This window comes from Sus scrofa, chromosome 10 (genome assembly GCF_000003025.6).
Source record: "Sus scrofa isolate TJ Tabasco breed Duroc chromosome 10, Sscrofa11.1, whole genome shotgun sequence".
NCBI classification, from domain to species: Eukaryota; Metazoa; Chordata; class Mammalia; order Artiodactyla; family Suidae; genus Sus; species Sus scrofa.
In genome coordinates, this window is record NC_010452.4 from 31,417,907 (window position 1) to 31,435,754 (window position 17,848).

The following is a 17,848-nucleotide window of genomic DNA, read 5'->3' on the forward strand; positions in this document are numbered from 1 at the left end:
TTTTGCTCTCATCCAAGTTGGAGAAGGCCAGAATTGTTTGGGCAAAGGCAACAGTCAGTGGGCTTACAGGAGAAGTAGTGTGAGCTGCACCAGTGTGTGTGTTACTTTCAGCACCTATATCTGTAGGCAGATGTATGTCATGCCTTTTCCCAAGACCCACTCGGGGCACAAACAACCTGGAAAGGCCCTGTCAGGGTTCAGCACTATTAAATCTATTTTACTTATTTATCTCTCAGATTTTCTGGTCTCACCTATCTCACCTACCTGAGTCTTGAAGCTCTAGGGCTGTGCTTTTTGTAAAAATACTGAGCACTCTACTCTGTCCTGGTGAGAGCATGGGAGCAGCATCTCCCAGCAGCCAGAATTCGCCTGTGGGCTGTGTTAACCCAGAATGAATGAATGAATGAATGAATGAATGAATGGTTTTTCTCTTTTTCCTTTTCTTGTGGAAGTTGGTGACATGGGTACAGTGGCAACTAATTTGGAATCTGACAACTGGATAAGTTTCAAGGCAGGAATGTGGCATGACCTCCCAGGAAAGTAGGCTCCCACTGACTTTTCTGGAGGATCTTGAATTTCATTCTGAGCTAAGCACTGCTGCAAAACTTAATAATAAAAGGATTAGCAGGATAGGCAGTTTTCTGCTGCCATAGAGTTGCGCAGAAACATTTGGCATGTACTGTCTTGTGATTCAGAGAAAGTAGTTTGTGCACTTTGCTGTGAGTGCTAAAGTGGAAGAACATTAACCCATATTGAAAAGGTAGATAATGAAGGGGCCAGCGGTAGTGAGTGGGGCTCTTGGGTTCTCCTGGGCTCTCTCAGCCCATTGTCTGCCTTGTCCTGTCCCACCTGGAGTTGAGCTGTTTTTTTCCCCTTAGGGGAGGAAGTCTTCCTTGCAGTTGACACCACTGTTTTTTTTTCCCCTTTGGGGAGGGAGTCTTCCTTAGATAAGTAGTCCCCAAAGGACATGTATTTGCTATCTGGTATTCTGGGAAGCAATAAATTGTAGTTAGTCGAATAACAATTTGGAACATTGGCGTTTGTATGGTCCAGCTGATGCCAAGGAGGTTAAAATGCTGTGTTCCAAAATGTGGACTTTGGCATTGCTTAAGAAAATCAAATGTTTTATTTGGAGGCACCTCTGCCCCCAAATGGCAATTGTCATTTAACCAATTAAAATGAATTAAAAAGATTTTATTTTGATAATTTTGGACCTTATACCTTTCTAGAGTAGTTCAAACCTGGGAATTGAAAATATGTTTTTGAGTAGAAGGTCACCAAAAAACTTTCCATTTGTTTAGGGCAAGAACAAAATGATTTTTTAAAAAAGCACCTTTTGGAGTTACCAGTACATCCCCTGGGGACTCCATCTAGCTCTCTTTCTTTGCTTGCCTTTTTCCTCCATTCCAGGGAATCACAAAGTTAAAGGAGTGTCTGGATTGTTGCACAGACCTTCATTCTATAGCTCACAACAAATGCAAGTTAGAGATTTCTTTTGTGAAACAATAGGTTTTAAATGTTCTTTTTCAAATTATATAATTTGGGTGGTTATTGACAAAGAAAACTTTCTTTTAAATTTTTTTTATTAAAGTACAGTTGATTTACAATGCTCTATCAATTTCTGCTATAAAAGCAAAATGACCCGGTCCTCACATATATACATTCTTTTTCTTTTATTATTTTCTATCATGTTCTATCACAAGTGATTAGATATAGTATACAGCAGGACCTCATTGCTTATCCATTCTAAATGTAAGTAGTTTGCAACTACTAACCTCAAATTCCCCATCCATCCCACTCTCTCCGCCTCCCCCTTGGCAACCACAAGTCTGTTCTCTATGTCTGTGAGTCTGTTTCTGTTCCGTAGATAGGTTCATCTGTGCCATATTTTAGATTCCACGTGTAAGTGATATCATATAGTATTTATCTCTTCTGACTTACTTCACTTAGTATGAGAATCTCTGGTTGCATCCATGTTGCTGCAGATGGCATTATTTTGCTCTTTTTTATGACTGAATAGTATTCCATTGTGTATATGTACTACATCTTCTTAATCCATGACAAAGAAAACTTTCAAACAAGCAACCTAATGGCTCAGTGTCAGTAGCCTGATAGCCAGTTCTAGTAGTAGGTGCCCAGAGTGACTGGCTCTGTAGGATCTAGGATGTTCTCCCATTATATCATTTGCATGTGAAAGTTTGGGTAGAGTGGAAGATGAATTCCAACTGGATAGGGAGCAAAAGGGGAGGAGTCTAGGGCCCAGGCAGAGGCCTGATGAAGGGAAGGACTTGCTGAGTGTTCCCTCCTGGACTTTTCCAGCTGAGCCAACCTTTGAGACTGTGGAAGGACATGGCTTACTTCTAACCTCTTTCATTCAGTCTTGCTGCTTCAAGTAGAGTGGCATCATCTTCCCTATTCCATCCACAGATGCTGGCATGGTATACACAACTCCTTCTAATGAACTTGCCATTTTACTACTGACTTTTATTGAGTAAATGTACACTATTCACATTATTTATTCTTTCACAAATCCTGGTAAACATAGTTGATATTATTGGAATTGGCTGTGAATTTGGATTTGGATTTGAATAGAAGTACTGCATTGTGCTGAGCACCTAGTAGGCACTTCATAATTATTTACAGATGTCGATTGGATAATTTCCTTTCTGGACTATTAAATTCTTTTTTTTTTTTTTTTTTTGGTCTTTTCTAGGGCTGCTCCCATGGCATATGGAGGTTCCCAGGCTAGGGGTCTAATCGGACCTGTAGCCACTGGCCTAACGCCAGAGCCACAGCACCGAGGGATCCGAGCTTCGTCTGTGACCTACACCACAGCTCATGGTAATGCCGGATCCTTAACCCACTGAGCAAGGCCAGGGATTGAACCCGCAACCTCATGGTTCCTAGTCAGATTCGTTAACCACTGTGCCACGATGGAAACTCCGGACTGTTAAATTCTTGGGGGTAGAAATGTTTGTTGTGATTGTTGTTGTTCATCAAGGAGTTATCGATGCCTGGAGTAGAACTTGGCATATAGTTGTATTCAATAAACACGTTGCTCCCCACCCAATATTTAATGCAGCTGTCGACATGAGGGTAGCGTGACAACATTGGATTGGGAATCAGGAGATACATGGTTTAGTTATGTCACCAACCAGTCGCATGACACTGAATGAATCATTTGACATTTGGAATCAGTGTTTCTTCTTTTATAAAATAAGGAAGTTGCATTAGCATGGATGGCTCCAGTTTAAAAAGTCTACAGTTTAACTATTACCTAGGCCAATTACCTTTGAGTAAAACATTGCTATTGACGAAATGGTTGTGTACACATTGTCTCATGGGATTTTCATTCATATCCTGTGTTATTTCCATTTTATTGATGTTATTGTGTTGTTGACTGTTATCTCAATTTTATAGATGTGGTAAATGAGATTCAGAGAGATTAGGCAATTTGAGCCACCTCCAGTAAGTGGATCAGAACCCATGTCATTTCACTCAAAATCCAGAGCCCTTTCTTCTCTGTAGCTGCCACTTGAGACTTGAGAATGATGTTGCTTCAGGCTACAAAGAAGAGAGTAGCCACGTTGAAGTGGCTTAAGTAATAAGGGTGCTTATTATTTTATCTAATAAGAAGTCCAGAGGTAGGGTACCTTCAGTGTTGTTAAGCAGCTCGGCATAGACCCAGGTGCTCTCCATCTTAATACTCTGTCTCCTCATTACACCTTCACCACTTACAGCCGTGGTTATAAGGTGGTGGCCATAGTTCTGAATGTCAGTCGGGTACTCCCATATCCACCATATAAGAGGTGGTATTTCCTCCTACATTTATTTTTATCATGGAGGAACACCATTACTGGAGGCTTCATCAGTCTTCCCATCACATCCCACTGGCCAGGATTTGATCATATTCCTGTGCCCTAGCTGCAAAAGAGTCTAGACGTGTGTGTCTTTGACATCTGCAGTCTTTGCTGCCTGTAATAGGAGGTGGGCTTTGACATGGAAGCAATGGAGATGGGTTGTGTGTGTGTGTGTGTGTGTGTGTGTGTGTGCGCGTGTGTGTGCATGTGTGTAGTGGGGGGCAGGGAACTGCTGTTGGCTAAACAAGCAGTAGTGTCTTTTCAGAACAGATCAAATTGAGTTATGATCATTGTTGCCATCAGGAAAGTTTAATAAGATGCTCGCTAAGCCCTGGCTTATTTTAAGCAATCTTTGTATGTTCAAATTCTGCACCCAGAAAAACAATTGGCTAATCCTTTGTAGTTTGTGTTGTTAAAGTCAATTCAGTCCTTACTGAGCTGAGGGATTCTGGGCAACCTCTGTTCTTGTTGAGGTAGCAGTTTTGGCCAAGTGGTTGTTCCAGGGTGCTACTTGCTTGGGTTTGAACTTTGGCTCTGCTATTGACTAGCCAGGTGACTAAGGCAGGTCACTTTACCTCTTTGGATCTCAGTTTCCTCATCTGTAAAGTGGGTATAATAATGGCTTGTTGTAACAATTAAATGTGGAATATGTGTCGGGTACTTAGGACCTGGTCCATGGTAAGAGCTGAAAAAATATTGACTATTGTCTATTACATGAAGGTATATGATAGTCAACCCTAAGTAGTAGGAACGCTTTGGCTTGGAATCTAATATCTTTAAGCCCACATTCCTGATTGTGTAAGACCTTGAGTGAGGGCTTAAGTTCTCCTGTTTTTTCTTGTTTTTTTTTTTAATCTGTAAAATGGCGTAGTAGTTCCTGGATTGCCAATCTCCATTGCATTGTTGCGATAATGTCTATAAAAGCATGTATAAATGTTAAAACTTCACTCAAATGTAGAAGACGAATACTAATCTAATTCATTTAGTTGAAAAGAGGGAGAGAGTTGTTGACTGCATCCTGAATTTCTTATCTGTTGAAACAGGAATTGGATGGTCACGTGCAAACAGACATATGTGCTAAATATCAGGCCTCATGGTGATCCTTCTGGTGAAGTCCAAGCTAGGTCCAGCTGGCAGCCACACTTTTTCTGCTAGTAAGGATGATCCAACACTTTCCTCTATCAAACACATCTAGAATGCCATTCAGAGTACAGTGGGGATGAGACACAAAAGGAATAGAAGAGAGAGACAGTTTGTTAAATACTGTGGTCTAGCTCTGACGTGTTTAGGCCTAGATTACATGGGCCAGCTCTTTGTATTGAGTGTATTTGGACAAAAAGTAATGCTATTTCAATGGTCTGCCAAGATCTTATCTCTTGATGTCCTCAAAGCAGAGGCAAAGTGTATTGACTGTGGGGAGAATGCAGTCCTGTTAGCTCCACATCATTTGGACAGTATATCAGCTGGGTGCTTTTAACTACATCTAACAAGTTCTAATTCGGACTGTCTTTACCATTAAGGACATTTACTGGATCACATATCCAGAAATCCTGAGTTAAGTAAAGACCTAATTCAAAGACTGTCTTGCCTTTTTGTGGGGCTTTAGACTCAGACTGATAGTGAAATGGTTATTGTAGTTCCAGTTCTCACATTTTCATGGAACAGCCTCCAGAGGAAGAGAAAACCCACTTCCAACTCAGCACTCCAAGCAAAAGTCCTGCAGTCATTCTTTTTCTTTGCATTTATTTTTTCCTTTTTAAAAAAATTTATTGAAGTATAGTTGATTTGCAAGGTTGTGATAATTTCTGCTGCACAACATAGCGATTCAGTTATACATGTACAGACATCTATCTCTTTCCAATTCTTTCTCCACATAGATTATCACAAAATATTAAGTAGAGTTCCCTGTGCTCTACAGCGGTTCCCTGTTGGCCAATAATTCCATATATCTCAGTGTGCATATATCAATCCTAAACCCCCAGTTCATTCCTTCCACACCTGTCCCCTTAGATAACCATAGGTGTGTTTTGGGGTTTTTTTGTTTGTTTGTTTGTTTTTGTCTTTTTGTCTTTTGAGGGCTGTGCTTGTGGCATATGGAGGTTCCCAAGCTAGGGGTCTAATCGGAGCTGTAGCCACCAGCCTACACCTCAGCCACAGCAACGCCAGATCTGAGCTGAGTCTGTGACCTACACCACAGCTCATGGCAATGCCAGATCCCCAACCCACTGAGCAAGGCCAGGTATCAAACCCACAACCTTATGGTTCCTAGTTGGATTCGTTTCCGCTGAGCCATGAGGAGAACTCCAGTAACCAGAAGTTTTTCACCTACAGAATGGGAGAAAATATTTGCAAATGAAGTGACTAACAAGGGATTAATCTCCAAAATATACAAACACCTCCTGCAGGTCAATATAAAAAAAATACTTGAACAATCCCATGAAAACATGGGCAGAAGATCTCAATAGACATTTCTCCAAAAAAGACAGGCAGATGGCCAAAAGACACATGAGAAGATGCTCAACATCACTAATTATTAGGGAACTGCAAGTCAAAACTACTCTACCAGCCAGAATGGCTAATATCAAAAAGCCTGCAGTCATTCTGACCAGACTTCCTGAGGCCCATGCCCACGCTGAACAGTGAATGTTATCAGTGGAAGGGAGTGTGCTGGTAAGCTTAAGATGACCAGAACCTGACCCTGGGTCTCAGGGTGGAGCCTGCTTCCTTCCTGGTGTTATTCTCAATAGGGGAGAGGTCACTACCTAGATATAAGGGCTCTCTTCCTAAGGAGGAAGGGTGATGCCTCCTATGAAGTTAACCCACGATACCCGCACTAGATGTTTTGTCTGGGTCAGTGGTTCTCAAAATGTGTCCCAGGGACCCCTGGGAGTCCCTGACATCCTTTTGGGGGTGGGAGGGGCAGTCTGTGAGGTTCAAACTATTTTCAAAATAATATTAAGATGTTGTTTGCCTCTTCTGGTAAAGGAGTTTTATTGAGATGTAATTTACATACCATAAAATTACCTGCTTAAAATGTACAACTTTAAAAATTGACAGAATTGTGCAACCATCACTATGGTCAATTTTGGAACAATTTTATCATCCCCCAAAGAAAGCCTATGCCCTGTTATAGTTATACTCCCATACCTCCTAAGCCTTCCAGCCCTAGGTAACCACTAATCTACTTTCTGTCTCTATAGATTAGTCTGTTGTGGCCATTTGATAAAAATGAAATCTTACAATATGTGATCTTTTGTGTCTGGCTTCTTTCAATTAGCATAATGTTTTCAAGGTTCATCCATGTTGTAGCATATATCAGTATTTCTTTCCTCTCAATTGCTAAATGATGTTTTATTGTATGCATAGATCACATTTTGTTTAGACGTTCACTAGTTGATGAAAATTTGTTGTTTCCACTTTTTGACTGTTGTGAAGGATGTGCGGTGAACATTCCTGTAAAGTTTGCCATTTTTCTTGGGTATATACCTGAGAGTGAAATTATTGGGTCATATAGTAACTCGGTGTTTCATCTTTTGAATTGAACAATTTGGCAAACTGTTCTCCCAAGTGGCTGGACCATCTTACATTCCCACCAGCAGTGTATAAGGGTTTCAGTTTCTCCATATTCTTGCTATTATTTATTTGATCATAACTATCTTAGTGGGTGTTGGTTGTATAACTCTGTACAAATTCTAGAACCTTTTCATCATCCCCCAATAAAACTGTGCCCATTAATAGTCCTCCCCATCTGATATATGTCAAGTTAATTTTTGCATATGGTGTGAGGTAGGGGTCCAACTTGATTCTTTTGCATGTGCCTATCCAGTTGTCCTGGCAGTATTTGTTGAAAAATTCCTTTTCTATTTGTCACCCTTATTGAGATGTTGATTGCTTTCTCCACTCTCATTTTCTCAGAAGTATATTGTAGAGTTTTTTTAGGCCTGCCCCTGAGGCATGTGGAGGCTCCCAGGCTAGAGGGTGAATTAGAACTGTACCCACTGGCCTACGCCACAGCCACAGCAACTCGGGGTCTGAGCCGTGTCTGCAACCTACACTACAGCTCACAGCAACACCAGATCCTTAACCCACTGAGTGAGGCCAGGGATTGAACCTGTGTCCTCATGGATTAGTCAGATTTGTTTCTGCTGAGCCATGATGGGACTCCCTAAATGGAGTCTTCCAGGGGCTGCATGATTTGTGATATTGTAACACACTGACTACAGAAGCAGATATGAGAATCCAGCTGCCTTCTGTTGATTCAGATAGTAAAGAGATTTGCAAAAATGTAAAATAGTGCTACTTTTCTCACTAAATTAGATTTTATTTTGTAAAACAGTTATTTTCATAAAACATTTATGTTAACATGCAATGACTCTATTGTTTTTAAATGAGACAATGATCAAATTTGTTTTATTTTATTATTTTATTATTGTTATTTTTTGTGACTGCACCCACAGCATATGGAAGTTCCCAGGCATGGAGTCAAATCAGTGCTGCAGCTGCTGGCCTACACCATAGCCCCAGCAATGCCAGATCTGAGCCACATCTGTGACCAGTACTGCAGCTCACAGCAATACTGGATCCTTTAACCCACTGAGCAGGGCCAGGGGTCAAACCAGCATCCTCATGGATACTAGTTGGGTTCTTAATCTGATGAGCCACAAAGGTTACTACAATGATTGAATATTTTAAAAAATTATCAGCAAATATTGAAATATACAACCCAAATAAACCAATTTTCTATATAGTTCTTCAATAGTGTAAGGGAATTTTGAGGCCAGTAAGCTCAAGAATTGCTGGTTTTGGTGACTTTCAATATACTGAACTTTCTGAAAATATTTTAAAAACCTCCCTGGCCTCGCTCAGTGGGTTAAGGATCCAGTGTTGCTGTGAGATGTGGTGTAGGTCACAGATGCGGCTCAGATCCTGCATTGCTGTGGCTATGGCTGTGGTGTAGGTTGGCAGCTGTAGCTCTGGTTCAACCCGTAGCCTGGGAACCTCCGTATGCCATGGGTGTAGCCCCAAAAAGCCAAAAAAAAAAAAAAAACCAAAAACCAAAAAACAAAACCCCTAAGTAAAACCAAATAGGACTCCCATGCATCTTGGGCCTCCAAGATTGCAAGTTACGAGTATTTGAAATGATGTCCGTTAAATAAAAAAACCCAGTGTGTAGATGGAAAATATGTATGTGTATATTTGGGATTCTTAGTATTAACCATATACATCTGTGTGTTTGTGCGTGTGTGTGTGTGTGTATATGCACACACATGCATCGAAATGTGAAGAGTAGAACAAGGCCAGGCTCTGCTGTCATAGCATTTCCTGTTTGCACTTCCTCTCCAGCTGAATCTTTTTTTTTTTTTTTTTTTTTTTTTTTGTATTTTTAGGGCCACATCCATGGCATATGGAGGTTCCCAGGCTAGGGGTTGAATCAGAGCTGTAGCTGCTGGTCTGCACCACAGCCACAGCAACTCAGGATCAGAGCCAACTCTGCAACCTACACTATAGCTTACGGCAACGTCGGATCCTTAACACACTGAGCAAGGCCAGGGATTGAACCTGTGTCCTCATGGATGCTAGTCAGATTCGTTTTCCCTGAGCCTTGATGGGAACTCCCCAGTCACTGACTTCTTAAGTCTTACTTCTTTTGTTCTGAGTAGACATTTGGGAACTCTTAAAAACATGGCAGGAATGGAAATATCAGAATTTGTCCCATGGAGAATCCAATAGGAGATTCACATGTGTGACAGGCAGTCAGTAGCTAGCAAGGTCCTCTCTTAATTCCCACTTTGTGTGGGGAAGGATCCACGTTGCTCCTCCTATGAAACAGCAGGGCCAGATGTGGAGTCCAGAGATGGGAAAAAATGGGGTGATGATTAGGAGCCATTAGGGCAAGTTTTGCAACTGAGGTTTGAAGTTAATTCAGGCTAAAAAGAGTTGGTGTTCAGCTCGGGAGGAATGCGTAAATGCCTCTCAGTCTCTGATATCCATGAGGATCTTCTGTGCTATTGTTAAAATGCATATTCTGATTCAAGAGATCTTGGAGAGGGCCCTGAAATTCTGCATTTCAGACAGGTTTCCAGGTGATACCACTAATCTGTGAACCACAACTGGAATAGTAAGATGTTAGCGGAATTTATGTTTCATAATACTATTCTTAATGTCCTTGTGTGGGGGGGTGTTTTGACCCTTCTCTCCCTTGATAATGCTTTACCTGGCACATTTCCCTCAGTAGCGGTTCAGTGAATGTTTGCGTGAGTGAATGAACGAAGACATCCATCCAGGTGTGTCTATCGGGATAGACTGAAATGCTGATCAGACATGGATGCTGGGGAGGAAATGATTCCTTTTGATTCCCTGCCCCAGCTAAGTCGAGAGATGGTTTTTCAAACCAGATTTCCTTCGATGGCCAAGCTGATGAGTATTGACCATTGTGAGAGCCCATGGGGGCTCAGGGTTAATAAGAGATCTTGTTCCTCTTGTCCCCACTTCCCACTCTGGCTTTCCTGAATCCTAGGCTCTTGATGGCATTGTGGAGGGACTCTGGCAACTTCTCCACACAAACAGATCATTGTTTATAAGCCAGCAGTGCCTGGAAGTTCCCAGAGGCATAGGGAGCCCAGCTGTTCTCATTTGCAGAAGTGACCTTGAGGGACAGTGACCCCAGAGGACAGTGAAAACTGCATTCGAGGTGTAACATAAGCTCTGGAGCTGTTTGTTTTGGTGACTTTCTCTGAAGGTGTGGGAGGGAAAGGAGAGGATCGATTTCGAAAGAAATGAAGCTCAGTCTAAAAGGATGAACGTTTTTATAGATCAAGCAGTAGGGTTTTTCAAAAGTGAATTAGTAAAGTTTTATAAAATAACATCGATCTTATTCAATAGACATTTAAAAAATATCTTCTACATGCCAAGAATAGAGCTGGCAACTAGAGATAAAAAGAAAATAAAATCGGACATCAAGAGGCTCCCAGTCATTTGGAAAAAGAGAGACAGGATAGTGATTCAAGGTCAAAAGGACAGAGGTAGGGACAGGTATATGTGGGTGGAGGACCAAGAAGAGGCATCAGACTGGGGCATCAGTAAGTATCTCTCCTCTAGATGAATCTTGATTAATAATTAAAGGACAAGTGGAAATCAATTCTTTGAAGAAGGGAAAAAGGCATTCTAAACATGGTGAGCCCTTGCTTGGTGTAAAACCATGGGTATGAAATAGCATGATTAGGTATAGAAATGAGGGAAAGGAGAATCTGGGATTAATCCCAAGTGGTTGGTTTCAGTGACAGGGGTACTGGTGATACAAGTCCAGTACTGGGCACACATTTTGGGGGCCCAGGGGAAAATGAAATTATGGGGCCCTTTGTTCCAAAAGTATGAAGAATTTTAAGATCACAACAGGAGACCATTAAACCTAGTGTGAGGTTCTTCCAAGCATGGATCCCACACTCATGAAGCTGGTCCCGAGAAGATAGAATAAAGGAGAAGCAGGTCAGGGGAGGAGAGGGAGTTTGGATATGTTGACTTTGTGGTACCTGTAGGGTAGTCGAGTGGAGAATTCCTGGTAGGCAGCTGGAAATAAGGAATGCAAGTCAACAGAGCGCTATGGCATGGAGACACAGGTGAAAGAGTCCTGAGTGTTCATTGCAAGTAGTGTTACATCTGATATGATACGAATGAAACCATTGTAATAGGTCTTCCTTTGTGGTCTGTCTTTCTGCTATGGGCATCCTTATAGATCAAACCGGTAGAGTATGAACTCTGGAATCTTTTTCGAGAGTACTTGATCATTTTCCCTTTGTTTGGCAACTCCCACCTAAATGAGAACTCCATTTTCCATTTTCTTTTGCAAATAGGGCATCCAGCTCAGAGTTCTCAGTGGAAAAGCCCCTTTCCTCTTTTAATCCTCTTTTTCAAATGAAAAAGTCATCTTGCAGCCATAAGGCTCTGAGTTATAAAGCATAGGTCTTTCTATCTAAGGAAGTTACCCTTTGAGACAGTGTCATGAACATTAAATAGATAATGCATTTAAAAATCCTATCAATGTGGTACAAAATTGAAGCAAACATGCCATATGAGGAGCAACTTTGCAAGTTATGCTGCAATAATTTATCTTTTATTTAATATTTATTTGTCTCCGATATCTCCTGTGGCAAATTTTGTTTTCTATTTAGTTTCCAGGAGATTATTGTGAGTATTGATTAAAATAAGTTCAAGTTCTATAAAATCCCTCAAAGAAATAATTTAATATTAGTAACATAATGATCTTAGATGTACAACAGAGCTTTGTCTGAATATATCTATTATTACACTAAGGTTTGAAATATGATTGTTCTGTAGCACGGGAAAACAATTAGCATATTAAAAGATTAGGATTTTTTTTGTTTTGTTCTTTGGCCACGCTTATGGCATATGGAAGTTCCCTGGGTCGGGCATCGAACTGCTGCCACAGCAGTAAGCCAAGCCACAGCAGTTACAATGCCAGAGCCTTAACCTGCTGCACCAAAGGAGAACTCCTAGAATTTGGTTTATTACCTCTCACCTCAGAAGCATAATTTGTTGCTTTAAGGCACCAAGCCTTGATGATGAGTGTTAATCTGGAAAGGACTGACTCAATCAGAGCCTTCACATGTAAACAATGAAAAGTCAGGAGTTCCCGTCGTGGCGCAGTGGTTAACATATCTGACTAGGAACCGTGAGGTTGTGGGTTCGGTCCCTGCCCTTGCTCAGTGGGTTAACGATCCGGCGTTGCTGTCAGCTGTGGTGTAGGCCAGTGGCTACAGTTCCAATTCAACCCCTAGCCTGGGAACCTCCATATGCCGCGGGAGCAGCCCAAGAAATAGCAAAAAGACAAAAACAAACAAACAATGAAAAGTCAAACACAGTGTCATTCACTAGTGGGTTGATAATAAAATTAAAGTCTTTGAAAAAATCAATAACTAAATAGCCTTATCAATAGAGGAGAGGTCAAAAGCCTAATCAATAAGTTTCTTAATAATTCTTCCTTGATGTTATTAGCTGATGTTTTTTGGGGCACATATTACTGGCCATTGTCCTGAAAATAATGCTAATTCTTGTGATCTATATCCATATGTAGGTGTTATGAACAGTGTTACAGTTGGGCGAATTTATTGGTTCTTTGTTTAGCAGCATCTTTTCTCTCTGTTCTCATGCCTCTTGATGTCCTTGATGAGTGGTGAGTATCGAATTGAGAGCCAGAGATGTGATTTGCCTGAAGTTGCCTATTGGACAAAATTAGGATGAGGTGTGGTGTCTTGGGTTATAGATTTGCTCCTGTGACACTAATAATACCATTATTTTGTTTTTGAATCTTCCTTGCTAGTCTCAATGATACAATTATTTTCCACTGACAACTCTAGCCCAAGCAAAAACCCTACTCTGGCCACATTTATGGATAAAGAAAGTATATTAATGTCTTAGAATTGTCCATTAAGGACATAGTTTTACTTCTCTACTTTCTTATAGTCAACATATGCCTCAGTGTACATCCACACGAAAATGGCCATCAATTGAGCAGATGTTTATGCCTATTTTAGCATCTAACGTGACTAGATAATTGAAAGATATTTTCCCTTTCCCTTTACATGTGTGATGTGGTACAGACATGGCTTGTGGTTTGGAATTTCAGAGTAACTTTCAAGAAATGAATGAAGAAAAAAACCCAGGAAGGATGATGTCACAGAATTTTCTCTGTGGTGATTTATTTGCCTTGTAGTTTTGAGATTGACTCTGCAAGTCAAATCCTTAGCCATCCCAGACCATGGTACTTAGAAGACTTCTAGAAAAATATTAAAATAAGAGTTTTGTTTGTTTGTTTGTTTTTTGGCTAGGCACTACCTACATCCTTGTCAGGCTCTCTTTGTCCTGAAGGCTTAAGCAGACGTGTAATAAAATCTCTGGAGTCAGGGTGGAAAAAACACTTCATACCACCTGGAGCCTTGTCAAGGATAACTTGGCCTCTTGTGTTCCCAGACCTCAAGGGAGATGTATTTCTGCTGAGGGATCATGGCAGTGGGAGGTGGGGGCACCTTGAATGACACCTTTTGTCTCTACGTTTGGAGACAAAGTTTCTCCACCAGATGTAGATGGCACCTTCTTGGTTCAGTGCTGATTAAACGAGAAAAAAAAGGAGGAAAAGTTATACAGTAATTCAAGGGCAGCCGGGAAGCCTGCATTTGCAGCGCCAGCAGCAGTGTGGTAATTTGAGAATAGCAAATTAGAAGAACAAAGCAGATTTTAATCATATGCCACAGAGAGAAAGGTGGTTTAGGTTTTATCTCCAAATTGTACCTCCATTAGAGAAAGGGAGGCTTTTAATGCTATAATCCAATATTTATTGTTAAAGATTTCTTTGTTTCTTTCCCCTAGTCTTGCTTTGGTACACTCACTGGGTGGGAACTGCCAGCCTTTTTCCCATCAATGTACTCAGCAGTTGTTAAATATGAAGCATTTTCTTGATGTTATTGGAAATGGAGAGAGAGGGAGAGGGAGAGAAAGCAGGTCACTGATTTTGAGATTCAAGAGCTTTACCTTTTAGGAGATTTTAGCCTCAAGCAATACTCTCCCCTCCTATCCTTTCCATCCACCATTCATCTGTTAACCCATCCACCCACTTCTCCACTCATCCATCTAACCGACATTTACTGAGCATATGTCTTAAGGACTGGTCTGGGTACCAGAGATAAAAAGGTAAGTGAGAATATGGTCCTTTCAGGTCTGGTAGAGAAGACAGACGCATAGACAGATTCATGGTGGTCCTATTATGATTGAAGAACATTTGGATATTGTTGGAGCACATAGAGGAATCAAGGTATTGCTTGGGGAAAGGTATAACCCTCCTTTAACTTCTGGCCACTCTCTTCCAAAATCACGACTGCTCAAAAGGATATTCATTGAAATAGATCACTGATCTTTTCTCACTTCTATTTAAATGTGAACTTTGCTCTTATTCTTAGAAACGTCTCGGCAAAAATTTTCCTTGCTATAAGATATGATTTCAAGAGAAGTCACACACCCTCTTCTCTGCTTTCTACCAGATTTTCACCCTCAAAGTATCTCTTATATAGAAATTCGGGAACAACCACTGGGGCTCCTGATCTAGCCTGGGAAGGACAGGGAAGATTTTTCTGGAGCAGGCAATGTCTTAGGTGAGTTTTAAAGAAAAAGTAGGCATTGTTTGGCCACTAAATTGGGGGAATGGGTTGAGAAGGGTGTAGTTAGGGAAAGAAGGGCCTCTGGCACAAGGCTGAGCCTAGGCAAAGGCATGGTGTTTATGAGGAATTAAGAGAAATACATTGATTTTATATGTCAGCAGAGAGGTCCATAACATACAGTGGGGAGTTGGCAAGTATCTGCTCAAAGAGTGCAGGCAATGGAGTGGACAGCTGGAGTCTAGAAAGCAATATTGGCTACTGATTACTAGGGAATAATTAGGACAACCCCACTGAGTCACGGTTTATGTGGTTCAATGACCTTTGTCATTGGATTGCATGGTCAACTTGGCTACACTTCCAGAGCAAGAGGTAAGGCACATCCATGAGGCATGTGGAGGTTCCCAGGCTAGAGGTCGATTCAGAGCTGTAACTGCCAGCCTACAGCAATGGCCACAGCCACAGCAATGCCAGATCTGAGTCATGTCTGCTCCCTACACACAGCTCACGACAATACCACATCCTTAACCCAATGAGCGAGGCCAGGGATCAAACCTGCGTCCTCATGTATACTAGTCAGATTTGCTTCTGCTGAGCCACGGTGGGAACTCCTGATAGACTTTTCTAAAGCAGTTTATCCCTTTAACCTGTTAGTGTAGTCCTAAGCCCACCCAGAGAGGGCCTGATAAAAGAAATTGTGGGGTTTCTGGAAATAAGTGTTGAACAGAGGGAAGAGGAATTGAAATAGGCCTCCTTCTGCACTTTAGATAAGCTCTGTCCAGTAGAACCTCTGTGATAATGAAACTCTTCTATACCTGTGCTGTCCAATTTGGTAGCCAATAGCCTTATGTGGCTGTTGAGCACTTAACATGTGACTAGTGTCACCAAGGAACTGAATTGTCAATGTTATTTAATTTAGTTCACTAAAATGTGAATTTAAATAATTGTGTATACTGGACAACCTCTTAATGGTAGTTAATTCCTGAAACAGAGAGAAATGGAGAGTCAAGGTTGGGAATGTTTTCCTGCTTTTTTCGTACACTGCTGTACCATTTGTACTTTTAATAAGCATGTATTACATTTGCGTTTTAGATAACATTCTGGAAAAGGCAAAACTATGGTGACAGTAGAAAGATGAGTGGTTACCTGGGGTCGGAGAGGGAGGGATGAATGGACAGAGAGCACAGAGTATTTTTAGAGCAGTAGAACTATTCTATATGATACCATAATGGTGGATGCATATTACTGTAAATTTTTTCAAGTCCACAGAATGTATAAAATCAAGAGAGAACCCTAATGTAAACTCTGGACTTTGATTATAATCATGTATCAATGTTGGTTCATCTGTTGTAACAAATATATAACCCTGGTGGGGGATGATTTTAGATTTTTGGTCCAATGCCTGTATCTTTCTCAGGATGCATCTAAAATCCAGAGAAGAGAAGAGACTCAATCTGGTGAATGACAAAGGGGTGGGACCTGGGCATCCAGACTTCCATTTTCATAGTTCTTTCAGCTTCATGATAAGGCATTGTTTATATGAGCTTGGTTAATGTTGCTATTTTTTTTTTCAGTGCACCTAGGAATAAGTGGCATACTGTGATTTAAGTTCAAATTCAACTGTTCATTGCTGGTATATAGGAAAGAGATTGCTTTTTTAAATATTAACTCAGTGATCCTACAACCTTGCTATAATCATTTATTAGTGCAGGAGTTTTTTTTTTTTGTCGATTTGTTTGGATTTTCTACATAGACAATCACATCATCTGGAACAAAGAGAGTTTTATTGCTTCCTTCCCAATCTATATACAGTTTATTTCTTTTTCTTGCCTTATTGCATTAGCAAGGCCTCTATTATGATATTGGAAAGGAGTGGTGAGAGGAGATATCCTTGCCTTGTGCCTGACCTTAGTGGGAAAGCTTTACATTTCTCACCATTGGGTACAATATGAGCTGTAGATTTTTTTGTAGTTCTTTAAAATATCAAGTTGAGAATTTTTCCCTCTATTCCTAGCTTTCTGAGAGTTTTTTTTTTTTATCATAAATGGGTACTGGATTTTTTTTTTTTTAAAGGGCTGCACCTGTGGCATATGGAAGTTCCCGGGTTAAGGGTTGAATCAGAGCTGCAGCTGCCAGCCTATGCCACAGTCACAGGAACACTGGATGTGAGCCGCATCTATGACCTACACCGAAGCATGTGGCAAGTGTGGATCCTTAACACACTGAGCAAGGCCAGGGATTGAATCTGCATTTTCATGGACTCTATGTTGGGTTCTTAACCTGCTGAATCACAACAAGAACTCTAGGTACTAGATTTTGTCAAATGCTTTTTTTGTATTTATCAATATGATCATGTGATTTTTTTATTTTAAAAAATTATTTCTGTTTTTAAATTTTTTTTGGCTGCACCCACAGTGTGTAGAAGTTCCTGGGCCAGAGAGCGAACTTACCACAGCACAGCAGTGGGAACTAGGGAACTCCAATTTTTCTTTTTTAGTTTGTTGTGATGGATTACATTTGTTGGTTTTTTTTTTTAATTTTTTTATTTTCCCACTGTATTGCAAGGGGATCAAGTCATCCTTACATGTATACATTACATTTACATTTTTTCCCCCACCCTTTGTTCTGTTGCAACATGAGTATCTAGACAAAGTTCTCAATGCTACTCAGCAGGTCTCCTTGTATATCTATTCTAAGTTATGTCTGATAAGCCCAAGCTCCTGATCCCTCCCACTCCCTCCCCCTCCCATCAGGCAGCCACAAGTCTTTTCTCCAAGTCCATGATTTTCTTTTCTGAGGAGATGTTCATTTGTGCTGGACATT

At 40.8% G+C, this 17,848-nt stretch overlaps 1 protein-coding gene across 7 annotated transcripts in view; it reads left to right on the top strand.

Moving 5' to 3' along the window:
• Positions 1–17,848, top strand: part of FRMD3 (FERM domain containing 3) — a 407,251-nt gene that overhangs the window by 76,808 nt on the left and 312,595 nt on the right. Inside the window, exon 1 of one of the 7 annotated variants that reach the window (XM_021064664.1) lies at positions 12,693–14,685. The exons of the other annotated variants lie outside the window; for them this stretch is intronic. Within the exon in view, the coding sequence (XP_020920323.1) occupies positions 14,638–14,685 (48 nt within the window). The 5' untranslated portion in view covers positions 12,693–14,637. Of the gene's footprint in view, positions 1–12,692; positions 14,686–17,848 lie in introns of those variants that run through there. 7 annotated transcript variants of the gene reach the window in all.